Below are 16,000 nucleotides of genomic sequence, written 5' to 3' on the forward strand. Positions count from 1 at the left end.
GGCAACTTTTCAATCACTATCTATAGTACGCTGATAAAAAATTAGGAAAAAGTCGATAACTTTTTGATAACATGTCGATAAACAACCTACATATTTTCGATAGTAAATCGAGGTATCAAAAGGCGCGGTTTGGACAACGAATCGGAAAACGGAAATTAATCATTTTATTTCTGTGAAAATATATTTCCAAAAACCGAAAATGGTCCCGGAGCGCTACAAAATCGGGCGTGGGATGCATAGAATTTTTGGGCAGAACACCTTACTTTGGTTTGGAACCCAAAAATATATCCGCCCAAAACACTTTTACCTATATTTTTTTTTTGTGGGTAGGCAAAATCATCAAAAATACAAATATATAAGGAAAGAAATAATCTAAGGAAAGAAATAAAATTTTCAATTTCCGCTTTCGGATTCGTGGTCCTAGGTCCAAAGCACGTGTTTTGACACCTCTCCCGATATCATTGGACGAGTTTTAGCAGTTGTGAGCTAAAGTAAAGAATTACCAGTGTTGTCTATTTATATATTATTCCCGTTAAGAGATTTGTTTTCCGTAAACTTTTGTAATGGCAATGCTGTTTGTTTTGAAAAATCAATAACTTCCGTTGTCACAGCTGTTGGTCATGTTATCGTGGGCATGCGCACTACAACGTTTCATTGGCATTTTGTCATCTTGAATTTCCATTTAGTCAAAGAAAACAATGTAAAATTTATTTAAAACAAAACAAATTTTTAAATCAATTCATTCACTAGCAAACCAAAGTTGACAGTAATGCCTGTCATGGAGGATAGCGGTATCGATAGCGAGGATAAGCAATCGAATAACTATGAGGAATCAACAGTGGTAAGAATTCGAAATTCAGGATGATATTAGAAAGTTTTGTGTTCATTTGCATTTTTGTTGTTTACAGAAAATAACACAAACAATGGCAAAAGAAAAAGAAACAACGGCCATGACCGATGCAAATTATGTGTCAGCAGTTAGCCATATGGCTGATTTAGAAGTAGTCTTCCGTGGAAGTGGTGGACCAGTAATTGGTAGCACAGCTGGATACAGAGCGAAGGCGGTGAGCACCACAAATGGGCTGGCAAATACTTCGACGGCTGGCGATAGTGATGATAGTACTGTGAATAGTACGCAACCACCACCAAATACCTGTCGCATACTGCAGCGCAAGCTGGAGCTAAAAGTTGAGCGTGCGAAACGCAACTATAGCCAATACCAGCAGCAGGAGAATGTGAGTGTGCAAGCCCTAAACTGCAAAATGCAGTCAATTGATTTTAACGTCTTAATGTTTCATTTTTTTAGATACGCAAAACTCAATCAGAAAATCTTATACCCATTAATCGTTTACCAATACCAGGCGATCCAGAACAAAAACCACTTGTAGATTATAAGTCCGATAATAGGTTTGTCTAGCGTGGCTGAAAATTGAAAACTAAAACATATTGTCAAACTCCAATTTCATTGCAGCGATGAAACAGAAGAAATTTCATTCTTTCCGGCCAAAGTGAAAAGTGCCCAACGTCAGCGCAAAACTGAGCTTAGCGATACCTTTAGCATACAAGAAATGACTATAGATTCGGATTTGGACTCAGATGATAGCGGATCACAAAACCTTGAACTTTTACCTCCTATGAGAAAGTCCAGTTTTCTCGAGCACGTGAAGATTTGTTTTGGTTGTGGCAATAGACGAAGTTAATTTTAAATTGTTTTGGATTGAGATGAAACCCATATTAGAAAATGCAATAAAATTACTTGAAGCCAAAACTATATACATATGTACACTAAAGGTCGACAAATAATGCAAAAAAATATACAGTTATAAAGCATCGCAACTTGTTATCACTATCATAAATTTCTTTTCAGTTGCGCCGCAAGGTTAAAACGTATAAATAAAATGTTGGAAGTGGTGATCATGAAGTACATTGGTCCATTTGCTTAGAATACTTATACCCACAATTAGGCATGCCTGTCTTAACAGCCGACTAAAGTCCAAAAAAAAGTGCAGCAAAGTTGGTTAATATAACCAAAGTAAAAAGAGACACGCTTCAGAATGCCACGGTGTCGATTTTATGGTTTGAAGGAAACTTTGCTGCATAGTACTTATGTTCACGGTTGTAAATGAGCGCCCCTGCATTAAGGCAACATTTTCCAATATACAGTTTATTTGCATCTACGTACCATAAGATGATAGGGCGAATGAGTATAGGGACTCCATTTATGACTCTTTATGGAAAAGGAAGCGGCCTTTGGTCCTACAGGCGGAAACCTCAGCCTTAAAAATACAGCATATCCAGAATATCTCGGTTAGGGAACGGGGAAATACCCGATGTAGGTAAGTCTATCGTAGGAGATAACAAAAATCAAAATCTACTTTCTGGGCTGAGCGCTAGCGTTGGAATGTTTTACGTAAAAACGCTTTCCACTGAATAAATGCAACTCGACTCGAATGGGATATCCTTTTTCAAATGTTGACTTAATTAGTTGCCGCTTAACTGCCATAGCAGTTTTGGCCGTTTTGTAATAAGTCATACCAGCTATCCCTGCTTCGAGATCTTCAGGAGGACTTTTGTCTCGAACACTGCATATTTTACTGTTGCCTAGTCCGTTCAAAGAAGAAGTTGTTGTTGGTAAGTGCTTTTCTCTGTTTTATTTCTAAGCTGACTTCGTTATTGCTGTTAATTATGGTTCTTGGATTAGAGGTTTACGCCGGTTACTTAATCGGTGGTGGCGGTGTAGGCTCTGCGTGTCCGGCGCGCCTACAAAGTGATCAGCGTAAACCTCTGAATTGAATGACTGGACTTCAGAGTATCACATTGTCCACAACTAATGAATATGGAAACATACTGCTGCCGTCAGTGGTATGTTTGACGATGTGGAAAAACATCATTAACTCGCGGATGAGTATCTGGGAGGCTTTTAAAGCGAAAATTTAAAAAAATAATATTTGGAAAGGTTTTGTTTATATGTATTTAAGGAAGTCGACGTTTCGGCTATTTCGGAAAGATCCGCGGTTTTTGCCTCTCGCGGATCGTTCAGAAAATTTTGTGGCAGAGAGAGGGAGAAATACTTAAAATGGTAACACTTTTGTAGCGTAGTTTCACTGAAGGAGATGTTCTGGGCTAACTATAATACCCGTCGTCGGCACGATTTCTTTAAATCATATGTGGCTCCTTGTTGGCTACGCACAAAGCCCGCTTACGGTTGCTATTGATGTTCTATTAAAAGTCATGACTCTCGCGGCACAGTTTTAACGATTAGCATCAATGCTGGCTTATTGTTGATCGCATCAAAGGGCGCCTTCAGTTTTTTTGGCTGTTTCTAAGAGCTACAATTACCGATGTGCGAACTGTAGCAATCCCGACCACCAGTCGCTACCACGCATCCTGGTACTTATACAATATGCCAGCACAGCAGCTATAGGACTGCGACTTCGAACTCATACCTTCGTCGACGTCACTTTTTTAGAAGCTCTAGGTGTAGCTCAGAAGACTTTCTGACGGCTGTTTTTGTCGCGCTATGCTTCCGAGCTACACCAAAAAAACATCTTGAAACATTAGGAAGTAACTATTCTGCCAAGGATGCCGCCCTCGACATCATAAGCAGTCTAAGTGAATAACATTGCGTAACTCATGGGTGAAAATCGTATAATCCTTGGCGCATCCACATAATTTAAACTTGCAAGAACCGTGGATAAAAGTTTTAAAATGTAGACCAAAATTTGCATACGTTTGTGTTCGATGTATTTACTTCAATCGTCTTCGTTTCCGGCCTTATGATATAAGAGCTCATTAGTTTTCAGACTAGCTCGACTATCCCCTACGTTAGGGTAGCAGAATACTCTGTCATCTGTTCCACTGTATTGAGAATGCTTTTGCCTCACCACTTTGAGTGTTCTTACGAAGGACAAAGCCTCACTTGGTAAATATATGTGCTTACGTATTCACATTTGTAACAGGAGCCGTAACGTCTAGGTGACATTTAAACATGGTTGATATACTATATCCAATGTGATTTGCTCCAAGGTACTAGTTGGGGATAGTCGATAAGTGCTTACAGGAGTCCCTGTCTTCGTAGACCTACCTCCGGTGTAAAACACAGATCAATGTTCGTTGATCTTCGGCCCAACAAGTTGGTACCAATCGGTGAGCTGGGGTGTTCAAGTCCACCAGCCTTGGCTTGGCCGAGGAGGACTATTCACCCTCCTCTTCCATTTTCGGGTAATGGCATCCGGTTGCACGGCAACTCCACCGCGAGTTCCGTGCTTGCCTCAGTATCCCTCTTTCATTTATTTTATAATCTCGGGTATCTAATTGTCAGGTCAATCAGATCGAGATTTGTGCTGCAATTTAGGAATGTGACCAACCTTTTCTGTCCTGCAGTGTTACAACAATGTATAATATATAGTTAACGACGGAGCTGATTTTGCTCAGACATTGCTTGAGGGTGGCACCTCCCTCCAGCGCTATGCACCACATGTTATGATCAGAAACGCCCGTTCGCCGTGAACCAACTACCGACGTAATCTATCAGCGCAAGTGTCTTTCCTTAATGAATAGCTACTTAAATGTTCCATAGAATGAGAACTTCATATAATTCCTTGTGAATAAAACTATCTGTTGTTAAGGCAACAGACAGTGATGCTCACAAGTACTTACGACACAAACACTCACAAGGTACATACATCTTCACTAATCATGGTACTAAACCACTTGCGCAACAAGACACATCTCGCTAGTCACAGGTACTTGTGCGTTTAAGATCATGTTGAAACTGAACCCAGCTAAACGTTCTATTCAGTTTTATGCAACTTTGTTCTGCATTATTTGCTACTTTATATATGCCCACATATTCATCGTTATTTGCTACTGTGGTATACAACTTCTAACAACTCGCTTCGTTGTATAATCTTCCTCATTATTCTTCATTATTCTTCAATTACGCTCCGTTTTATTCCACAATTTAGGGCAGTGGCCAACCTTTTCAACCATAGACCTGTGTTGGGGGGCTTTCCCGCCCCAGCAATATCTTTGCAACAGCAGCTTGCCACACTGCAGTGATCTAACATCGTTAAATCTGCCACATTTTAGGATGTGGCCATCCATCCTGCGAACGCCTCCTATTCGCTACGCAGTCTAAAGCAACCTCAAACATCTCAAAAGACGAGATGAGCACCGGCCCACTCGTACAATTATCGATTGTTTTTCGGCTGACGATAGACATACGTTTCTTCTTCACCATCTTTCATCCGTGTTTCATCATATATTACCGACATCTCCGTATGCCACAATTATGGGATGTGACCAACCTTTCATCTGCCCCTCAGGGTCAAATTCCCTTGGGTTTGCACGCCCCAAGGGAAAACAAGTCTACTCAGAGCGTGTCATAAAGTGAGCTCTTATTTTAAACCACAGCCACCGCGATGCTCCTACAAGGGGGCCATCCCAGGACAAGAGGTGAGACCTGAGTACAAAGCATCGTTCGATGCCGTGCATCAGATCACACTGGCTTCTCCTGCTCCCGCGGTAGCAGTTTTTATAAGGACCATGCGTAGGGTCCCACAGGGTGATACCCCCGTCCACCCTGCTACCTTTCGAGTAAAACACCTTACTCATGGATTGGGTACCCATGGTATTATGGTCGCCTCTTTCGACCGGTATATCTACCGTGGGCATATTCTTTCCCCTAGCCCACAGGGGTGACTAGTTGGGGATAGGGTGTGAAGTGTGAAAATCAAAATTATGATTTCAGCCGCTATTTTATAGTTAAGCAAATAAAGTGATTTTTCCAACCCTTCTCCTACATGTTAAAGATATGTATATGCAACTTAAGTGTGAGCTGAAAATCATTTCAAAGGAGAACTTAAACCACCGGAGCATACTAAAGGATTTGGTATCACTGATTTCCCTTATTGTTTCAGCCACTCGGAATATAAAATTCGGCACTTTTTGGGTAACTTGCTTTTTTAACAACTTGAGGACATTTTTAAAATGTGTTTTGGGACATTTTACTTAAATACATTGTTCTTTATTAATTTTTTTAAAAAATTATGCGAAGTGAGCATTTAAGTTTATTATATGTATAACTTTTCTTTAAGTGTTTTGTTTTAATAACTTTGTGAATTCGGTTATGCGAAATCCGGCATTGAAAGCGCCTATTTTCTGAAATAACTTTTGAACGGTTAGAAAGTATTTATAACTGGCAGTGATGCGCATCCCCTGATACCCCTTTCGGACATATCGGACCAATTTTCGAGTCGAACAATAAATGGCCTAGACAGTCTCAAAAGAGTAGAAAATATAGTAAGGCCGCCGCCGCCGCCGCGCCGATTTTGTTGACATTCGGCGGCGGCGTATATCTCTATCTCGGATATACGAAATCCTTCACAGTCTCAATTTTATATCCATCAACAGTGACATGGCTGCAAAGCGCGAATGCGAACGCGGCGATATTTTTTGGATGATTTTGTTAAGTTTTAGGAAATGCACCTAGAATATGCGTACTCTCTGAGGAGAACGTACCGATGACCGTCTATTTCGACTGGTTGATGTTTTTGCCAGGAAAAATGCTGATATTTCGCCACATAGATAGGGAAAGTTTAAAGGAAAATAGGATGATACGCAGATACTAAATTGGTCATATGAGTAGAAGTGCAACTTAAAGCTGAGGTATTGTGGTGGGATAGGGACTTGGCTTCTATGATCGAGCGTCTTACAGTGATCAGCTTAAAGACAAGGTTTTCAACATAACGTTTATTTAGGTATAAGCAACAATAGACGATGCGACCACAAGGATAACGGTTCCTTCTATAGAAAACTAGAAAAGAAATACGATTGCTACCTCGACAAAGATACATAAATCATGCTTGAAGAATGTCGCACTGCGTTAATTTATTTATTTTAATGTCCTGGCAGTGCTACGAGCTGAGTCGTGCTTTAGATCGCAGATAATAACATAATAATCAGGAGCGATATGCTTTTGTAGCAGAGCGTTGGGGTAGGTAGGCGTTGTCTTCTGTGGTTATTTTGGGATCATTTCGTTGGTGTAAGGGACTATTTCGTAATTTTGAGATGGTTATAGGAATACTACGGGGTCGTTTCGGTAGGTTCTAGGGACTGTTTCGGGACCACATCAGGATGGTTTTCGGTGAGCAGAAAAGGCAGAACATACTATACATCTATATACTGATGGGTCCAAATTAACAGAGGGAGTCGGGCCTATTGTTCACTGTGTCGATCCAGAAATAAGGAGATCTTACAGGCTGCCAGATTACTGCAGCGTCTTTTAGGCGGAAGTTATAGCGGAAGAAAGCAGCAGAATTCTGGAGGAAGCGTGCTTAAGCTGCAGGCGCGTCAATATATATATTGATTGTCAGGCGACGATTAGGGTAATAATCACACAAAGTTTTTCATCAAGAATTGTTCTGAAATCCAAAAAAACCTTGGAAAAACTTCGCTCAGGCCGGCACATATATCTGTACTGGGTTACTGGTCATAATGGGACAGAAGGTAACGAAAAAGGCTATGAGTTGGCAAGGGAGCGTACATTATTCGGTCAATCGACGGTACACGTTCCAGTCCGTTTGGGAGAAATCAAAAAGAGAGAGGAGATAAAGGAAGTACGAGCTGGCGGCGGCAGATTTCCAGGTATCGAGGCAGAAATTGCCAAGAGAACGGAGATATTCTCTATCATAAGTCCTGGCACCTGATTGGGCCTCGTACGTTTTGTCGTTAAACAAATCCTGGTAACTCTATGAACACATTCAGTATATGTGAGGTCTTTATTGACGGGCCAGTTCAACCTGGCCTATGCTTTTCCCACCAGTATCGGAAACTTCGGAAAATTTTCATTGGATACGCTGTTTTTGGGACATGCTTTTACGATATTTCAAAAAGAAATATGTGGTACACGCATGGCGTATACGTAATTTCTTTGTATGAACACCTCATACAAAATCGAACTTGGATTATCAAAATCGAATAATTGTTGAGTTGCGATTATTCCACAATTGTCTGGCAACGCTGCTCCTAGGTACTCCGCACAATCAAAAATCTTAGCTATTGAACATGAGATAATGGAAACTAAATCTTGGGAATTTCCCAAAATGAATAGCAGTTACCCTGCAAAAATCGTTGGATCATGTGGTCCACTGGACTACTTACCATTATACTCCACTGTAATGCAGCAATGGACCAACTCATGTTTCGGCACGAACATATTGTAAGCCGATCATTGCTCGTTTTTAACGAATGTAATCATTACACGAAGTTTATTGGACTGTGGGTACTCCATGGATTACTCTGATGTAATGCGTAGCTGGAGTATATGGTCCAGTCCTAGGACATCGCAATGTTAATTGGACCAGATGTTTTGTATGAATTGTGGTTAATTTTGGAGCACTCGGTTGGTCCATAGCGAGTACTCCATACATGCATGCATGGAGTACTCGCGTTTTTTGCAGGGGTTTTCTGTCAGCTCCTCAGTTTCCACAGTATTTCCTGTCTGATTTTGCTGACAATAAATACAAAGTAATACGCGTAGGCTACTAAGTCGTAGTATTTTGCAAATAACACAACCCTATGAAGTACCCCTTCAAGAATATGCTGTGACCTCGCCAACTGCCAGTTTGGCATTTCCATATAAAGCCGACCCTATTCTGATGCACAATATAGCTACCTTAAAATGTTTGCTAAACATTTTTGGCTCATTTTTTTTTGGTTATTCCCAATTAAAGTAAAAATCCAATCTTCACTCAAAATCAGTCTCATTTATTTTCATTGAAGAAAAGAATAAATAAAGTGGTGCACTCCGAAACCCGGAAAAATTACCACCAAAGCAAAACATAAATTAATATTTCATAATTTACATAAAATGCATGCAATGAATAACAAAACAAATAAAATAACAAAAAAAAAAAAAAGAATATTTTCAATCTCTATTTAGAGTGAGGCAAACTCCTTGTAGCACCCAGTGGCTAATGTCCTCCGAAGTGGCTAAATCAGCTTCAAAAACAAGTCCAACTCCCATTGCATTGCGGCGTAGTGAGGTGGTGTACACAGGAGAGCGGAACGTATTCTGCAAGTAAAATGAAGAGAGCAAAGTAGACGAATAAAAATTTAACAAAAATAATAACAATTGAGTTAATTACCGAAAAGTCGAAAATGATGTTAACGAGTAAATGAATGTAAAAATAAAAGAAAGTTACCAACAACAACAAAAATGATATAAACACAAAAACAGCTAAGTGTGGAGGACGGGTTATAAAAAGAGGAGGGGGATAAGAGTATTCAAAAGAAAATTAGCCAACTCAGAATAATTAAAATTGCTATAGTGTTAGTGAGTGGACATGTGGTATAGCACGTATTTGGATGAGCGTTTAACGGTATTTTTTTGGTTTCAAGTTTCTGTTGCAAAAGTGCAAAAGCGCATTAGCACTTTAGCACTTGTCTCATGCAGGTGTTAACCTAGAGTTTATATTTTTTAACTTTTTGTGTTTGGTGACTATGATTAGTATTAAGTATTTAGATATTAACGGTGGTTGAAATAAAAAGAAAGTGCCGGTATGTAAATTGAAATATAATATAGATTCTTTAGGGTGGTCCTTATAAACCAAGTTTCGAATATTTTCCTGTCTCAACCCCTCAAACAGTAATAAAAACGCCAAAAGTAGTACACATAGCCCTTGGTTCCGATTGAATATAGTTAAAGGGTGTCGCACAAGGTTCAAAGTAAAACTTATGGATACTCAAAAAAATTAACAGAGAGACAGAGACGAGGCGTGTTAAACAGAAAATTCTACAGGACCCCGTCAAAACTAAACGAAGTCAATAACGGGGAGATCGCTAAAGAGATCTGTAAGATATTTCGTATTACAGATCGGTGGTGGAGGAGTACGAAACTCCCAAAGAGAGAATCCGACACCTTAACAAATGCACCCGAAAGAAAATGGTACATAAAAGAGGAACGGATCCAGCCAAAGTATTACTAATGGGGCAATTCCGAAGAAGCCAAAATGGGGGGAAGACGGAACAAACCTAAAGCAAACATTTCAACAAGGCTGGGTGAGATCGAGGTAAGGCTGTCGAGACTTGCCATGCTTGCACGTGCGCGACAACCCGACCAGTCTTCTTCCGCTTTTCCACTTTTCGAGAACCGTCGGGGTCAAGTCGCCTTCACCATTCGCATGACCAAACTGAAGATATTTTGTGGCGACATAATCCTAGACGAGGACGACCGTCATAAAGTGGAAAGGGCAGGTCAACTGTTGCAGGGTGTCAACATCAAAGATGGGGACAAAACAGAGAACAAAATGCATACAAATTTATTTGCAGAACTTTAAAAGTGCTTTACGTAATATAAAAATGTTTCTCCACTAGGACGATATCCACATTAGCTTTGGCCTGGGCCCTGGGACACAAAAATTATAAGATTATGGGGCCAAATTGCAATACACACAATATGTTCTACAAGACAGATTTAGGTAAGCTAACAGGGCACATGCCAATCAAAAGGTATAAAAGCTTCCTCGTGATGATGGCCGATATGACCCATGACAAAATGGTCATACCTACTGAGTTGACACTCTTCTTAAACAACAGCGGTGAGCATGAAATCATCCCCGCATGTGACGGCAATGTAAGACCTATGATTTTGTAAAGCTCCTAAACCAAACAGATATACGTTACTTTATCCCTTATTGTATGCTAAGTATTTGTATTGTCGGTAAAAGGATACGTTTTGGGGTTAGGAGGAGGTTCTAAATCAAACTTTCTCAACCGAAGGGGGACTGGCGCTGGTCGAAACTGGCAATTATCCGATTTATAAGGACCACCTAGGGTACATATGAATTAGCTTTTTATTGAAATTTTTTTGTCGCTAAAACCTTAAAAAAAGATTTTTCGCATTGTATCTTATATTGTCAGTACACATGCCTAGATGTATACCAATCATTTCATCACCGTTAACAAATATTCCCTTTATTATTTACTTACCTGTAGCTTGAGGCGATGTACCTCAATCGGTACAACTGATAAAATCGGTAAGTCCTCAACCAATACTTTTGGATGTGAACGTGCCAACTGCATAATATTCAAATCCCAACGTGCTCCCTCGAGAAAAAGGCCTTGAATGTAGCAGCCCTGAGTGCGGTTAAAATGAAAAAGAAATCATATACGTTTTTGTAGTGAATACGCATTATTGAAATAATGATCAAGGTTGCTGAAGGTGGTGGCGGCTGGAGCAGCTGCTTGGGGAATGGATAATCTAGGGTCCTAGCAGGGCTAATCTCTTTACGATAGCTTGTATGCATTTTATGAGCCAAATAGCTACTAATATCGGAAGTAGAATATTGAAAAATTGCAATTTAATTTTGCAAACTTGACATGCCATGATATTTTTCAAAATTTGTCAGACCCTACGCAGTTTAAAGATGTAAAACCAATTTTCCAGTTCACAGAAGTATGGAGTGAGTCAGAAAAGAAGACAAAGATTCAACTGAAATTTGTATTTGATATGTGCTCTGAAGATTTGTCTGAAGCTGTGATGTTTATCATGACTATAGGATAATGCAAGAAGTCTTGACTGAATATTAGAATTTATAATGACAAACTACATTAAATGTGGATAATAACATGAATGTGTGAATCGTGTATTATTTAACACTTTTGTTACTAAAAAATCCAATCCCCCCACTTACCACACTCCAACATATTCGATATTCCCCCTTCCCACCTTCGTGAGTAGAAGAGAGGGGGGGGAATACTTATCAAAAAATTTGCTCGTTCAACTAAAGTTGGACAGTTCTATTAAGGTTTATCTTGTTTAACAAATTCGTATATCTGTTTGTGATCGGCGAAAATGAGGCCTGCATTCTGAAGAGATCAAAGAGAACAAAAGAGGGAGAAGTGAAAAAAGAGTAGAAAAAAAGAAGCTGTTTAAAATTTCCTTCAGATCTTTGTCTAAAAAGTTTAACCGTATTTTATGAAACTGCAATTGAACCAGTTTTATTTTACGGAACTCATTTGATATTCTTATCGCCCATTTATTTGGCACTGAATATACTGAGGTTGGTATTTAGTGAAAAGCAGTCAGACAAAATATAAAAAGAAAGAGCAAAATATTCACAAAGTGAAAGAGCGTACATTCGGCTGGATAAAGCTGTTGACTGGGTTTTAGAATTCCAACCGGCATCGGATAATAAGTATGTTTTAACACCCGTTCAACGATCCATTTTGAAAGCAAATTTTTCTTCTCAGATCAACTTAATCAAGCCTCAGTGTATTTCGGTTGAGATAAAGGTAGCGCTGTCGATGCCGTATGTACTCCAAAATCGAGTTCTGATATCTACACTTAAGGGCAGTTGTAATAGAGGTCATACAATTTTCAAAAAAAAAAAAACCTCAGAATGACATTTTTTTCACCATCAAAGTCAGGGGGCGCCAATATTTAAATTAACCCAGAGTTACCCATATATAATTATAGGTAACCGTTCTATCGTTTGTCCTTGGGCATTCGCTATGACCATTTGGATGAATGGGTCAGCGCATTTGAAATACAAGCAGAAATTGTAATTAGTAGCACTCACGTTCTGCGTCGCCTTTTGTAGGCGTGCCAGGCAAAGGGAAATCAGTAGAGCGTAAATTGGGTGGTTATTTGACTGAAATGTTGTGGTAATGGAGTTTTACTCAGAAAAGAGTCGGCTATGTGGTTGACATATAAATACAACCATACATGTTTACCTACAAATGCATGCACAGTTGCAGAGGACCTTTCGGCAGTTTTTTTTGGTTGTTATAAAAACTGGTTTGTTTTTTAATTTTTATGTTTTAAACTTTTGTCTGTATATGTATTTACCGTTGCTGGTCGCTCCTCCACATCATCCGGATCTAAGTACGCTGTAACGCAGGTGTATAAAGTAGATCTGTCTAATGGCCAACCGTTTTTGCGACACGCCATCTAAGAGAGTAGAGAGGAGAAGGAAAATTAGAAAATAAAAGTTTTAAATGCTAGAAGCCTAAGAGTAGAAATAGAATCTATGAGCTCCAGTGTGTGTTAATGTAGGTTCCACCAGCGAAAATCTTTCAATAATCATTTTAACCATTATAATTAATTGGCGCTTAACTACCTAAGTGATTTTGGCCGTTTTGTAACAAATCACGCCTGCTATTCTTGTTCCGTGATAACTAAATCCAATTCAAAGTCTTCCTCCACCTGCCCCTTCTAACTTAGTGGATGTTTCTTCCTTCCTCTGCTTCTAAATTCCGTTATCGACTGAAATACTTTCTTAGCCGGATCATCTTCGTCCATTCGCACAACATGACCTAGCCAGCGAAGCCTTTGGGGCTTTATTCGCTGCATTATCGTGATAAATGAACAACTCTCGACATCGTCCTTGTGCAACGGTATTCTGCTCGTCGAAAGCGGACTTCGCCTTTCATTTTCCAACTCAGTCCTAGGTAGCTCTTATTGGCAAGAGTTATTCTCCGTTTGATTTCTAAGCTTCCATTGTTTGCTATTAATGCTGGTTAATGGAAATCCTTCACAGTCTCGAATTTTTGTCGATCAACAGTAACATGGCTGGCAAGGCGCGAATGGGCGGATTCTATCTTGGATGGCAGCAAACACTTCCTGTTGTACTCATTTACGGATGGACCCACTTTTTTTGTAATTGTACGCTCTTATAATATTGTACCGAATTTAGTGAAATTCCGCTTATTTTACACCTTCTACTAAAGTTCGTATCGCTAAACTGTTGAATAAAGAACTCCAATATTTAATAATGCAAAATGGTCTTTATTAGGCTACTTTAATAACGCTTATACTTCGCTATTGATAGCGTGCTTTAATCAAGCTGATTGCCATGCCTCAGCTGGCGCTGCTTTTATACTCTTCGCTTTCCTCGTTTGCATATTTCTAGGCGTTTCTAGAATTTACTACTTGTTTACCAGCTATAAACTCACCAGCTATAACTACAGATGCACGATTATAGCTTCTCGCATAGCCATATGCGCGTGTATATGTGAGTAATACTTCCACCGATGATTGCCTACTTTTGGGAGTATCTCATATACATGCATGTGTTTATGCGTTTCCCTCCGCTGCTTGTATGGACATATGTGTAGACATAATGATTGATTTGTTTATGTGCATACAAGTCACTGCTCAGTATCGGCGTAGAGATGATAGTATCGCTTAGTGTTGTTAATATTCGTCACAATATACTATACAATTACGGTTAAGTTCTGCTGGAATTATCTTCTCCACCATCATGTTAAAAAAATCCCACGAGAGGGAGTCGCCTTTTCTCAAGGCTCGTTTGGTTTCAAATGATTTGGAGGGCTCTTTCCCAACCCACTGGTGATGTTGCTCAGCGTCATTTGGCAGAACCTCGGTAACTTTTCCGTGAACTAAAACTCTGACATAGCAGCATATAGCCAACTTCTTTTCACGCTTTCAAAGGGGATCAGGGGACAGAAGCTTAGTGCAAAGAAAGACCCCTTCATTATCCGCCCTGGTGTTAAAGCATGATTTTAATATCATGGCGATGGCAGTCATGGTATTTATTTTCTAGTGTCACCCAGTCAGAATTCAGGACAACCGATTTAAAGAGTTTAAGTGACACTCGCTTTATTCAATTCAAGTTAACGACTGACTCTTTTTTACATTTCATGAATAAAATGAACATTTCAATATATGATAAATTGAATACACAAGGGAGAGTGAACTTTAAATAATAAATGAGAATATACAGAGTTGCCAGTAAATATAAAAGGTGTGAAGACACTAGTTTGCGATTGCCGTAAGTCGCCCGTTATCAGCGTTGAGCGCGGATATTTAGCGGCGAAGTTCTTTCCACCACAAAACGAGCACCTTGGCTACGAATTTCGAGTTTGTTCTTATGGCGACTGAAGTAGAATATGCAACGTACTTTAGTTCTTCTGTCTTGCCCTGTCCATCTTGCTTCTTGTATGGCGGTGATATTCACCCTTGCCTTGACAAGGACCTCAACCAACCGAAACAGCCGGGCATAGGTACCTTATTCTAAACGAGTTCGAACATTTCAGGTGCATGTTCCCCCTGCGGTAGGGATGCCGATCGTAAAATGCGATCATAATACCATGCAGCCAATTATAATCATCTTATACGTGAAGCTTACTAATCAGTATATATAATTCTGCAATGGTGTTTACTCGCAAGAGAGCAGTGCGCGACAATATCACGGTCGTTATAAACCGTACCGCGGGCAACAAGACAAGCCACTTGTGACCTGATACAATGTATCGCATGATGCCTGTACTCGGGTCTTGTCGCCTGCCTTAAGGATTCGGATCAATCACAAGGGCTGTGATTTTATATTGCATTTTGGACTTTCTTTAAGTTTTTTCCTTAATGCGATGAGTTCGCTTTCGAAGAAGTAGACAAAAAATCACACTTGATGAAGCTATGCAGTCTCTTCTTCGCTGGAGTTTTCAATAAAGCACTCTCTTCGGAATTATGCGATTACTTCAGCCTTCGAATCAGACAGTAACGCATTCTCTTTGGAGCAATGCGGTCTTGTTCGTTGGAAAGCTGGCATAAAGTTTTCCCTTGGTTCGCTCACAAGGGTAAACTGCCTCTTTACTTATACTAATCTATGCATAAATATTTCAAAGATTCTTCTTCGGGTAGCAGAAATACACTCGAAGTGCTTGCCAAACACTGCCGAGGGGCGACCCCACTCAAAAACATTTTCTTCTAATTGAAAAAGCTTCTTTCTAAAATTTTGATGTTGCTTTGTCCGGTGAGCCAGCCCAGAATCTTCGGTGTGGTAGGCGATTGCTGGGGTCAAAAAACAACACGAAAAAAATTTTGATCAAATGTGTTTTATGTAAAAAGAAGTATAAATAATAACTGGGGGAATTTTTCTAGAAAAATAAGTAAGTATATGCTGTGGTTAGACCAATCCTTTTATACGGGGCATTGACCAGGTGGACGAGCTTAGATACTAAACAAACCTAGGGG

The 16,000-nt window shown here is 39.7% G+C and overlaps 2 protein-coding genes across 2 annotated transcripts in view; one reads left to right on the forward strand and one right to left on the reverse strand.

Moving 5' to 3' along the window:
- Nucleotides 1-633: 633 nt before the first annotated feature.
- On the forward strand, nucleotides 634-1,801 carry LOC137244474 (uncharacterized). The gene is made up of 4 exons (XM_067773505.1): nucleotides 634-841; nucleotides 909-1,235; nucleotides 1,307-1,407; nucleotides 1,472-1,801. Exons 1-4 carry the CDS (start codon nucleotides 770-772, stop codon nucleotides 1,698-1,700), a joined length of 729 nt encoding a protein of 242 aa, XP_067629606.1. The 5' UTR covers nucleotides 634-769; the 3' UTR covers nucleotides 1,701-1,801.
- A 7,128-nt stretch (nucleotides 1,802-8,929) lies between these two features.
- The window catches only part of Dhc98D (Dynein heavy chain at 89D), a 322,849-nt gene continuing 315,778 nt past the window's right edge, over nucleotides 8,930-16,000 (reverse strand). The window contains exons 58-60 of the mRNA XM_067773518.1: nucleotides 12,854-12,955; nucleotides 10,993-11,139; nucleotides 8,930-9,076 (exon numbers count right to left, since the gene is read on the reverse strand). Coding sequence (XP_067629619.1) covers nucleotides 8,930-9,076; nucleotides 10,993-11,139; nucleotides 12,854-12,955 — 396 coding nt within the window. The remainder of the gene's footprint in view (nucleotides 9,077-10,992; nucleotides 11,140-12,853; nucleotides 12,956-16,000) is intronic.

This window comes from Eurosta solidaginis, chromosome 1 (genome assembly GCF_040869045.1).
Source record: "Eurosta solidaginis isolate ZX-2024a chromosome 1, ASM4086904v1, whole genome shotgun sequence".
Classification (NCBI taxonomy): domain Eukaryota; kingdom Metazoa; phylum Arthropoda; class Insecta; order Diptera; family Tephritidae; genus Eurosta; species Eurosta solidaginis.

What these genes read in the sequence shown, in the direction of transcription:
- LOC137244474 (XM_067773505.1), top strand. Translation starts at nt 770, where the DNA reads ATGCCTGTCATGGAGGATAGCGGTATCGATAGCGAGGATAAGCAATCG. An exon ending in ACTATGAGGAATCAACAGTG is followed by an intron (nt 842 to 908) that starts GTAAGAATTCGA and finishes TGTTGTTTACAG; the next exon opens with AAAATAACACAAACAATGGC. An exon ending in AATACCAGCAGCAGGAGAAT is followed by an intron (nt 1,236 to 1,306) that starts GTGAGTGTGCAA and finishes TCATTTTTTTAG; the next exon opens with ATACGCAAAACTCAATCAGA.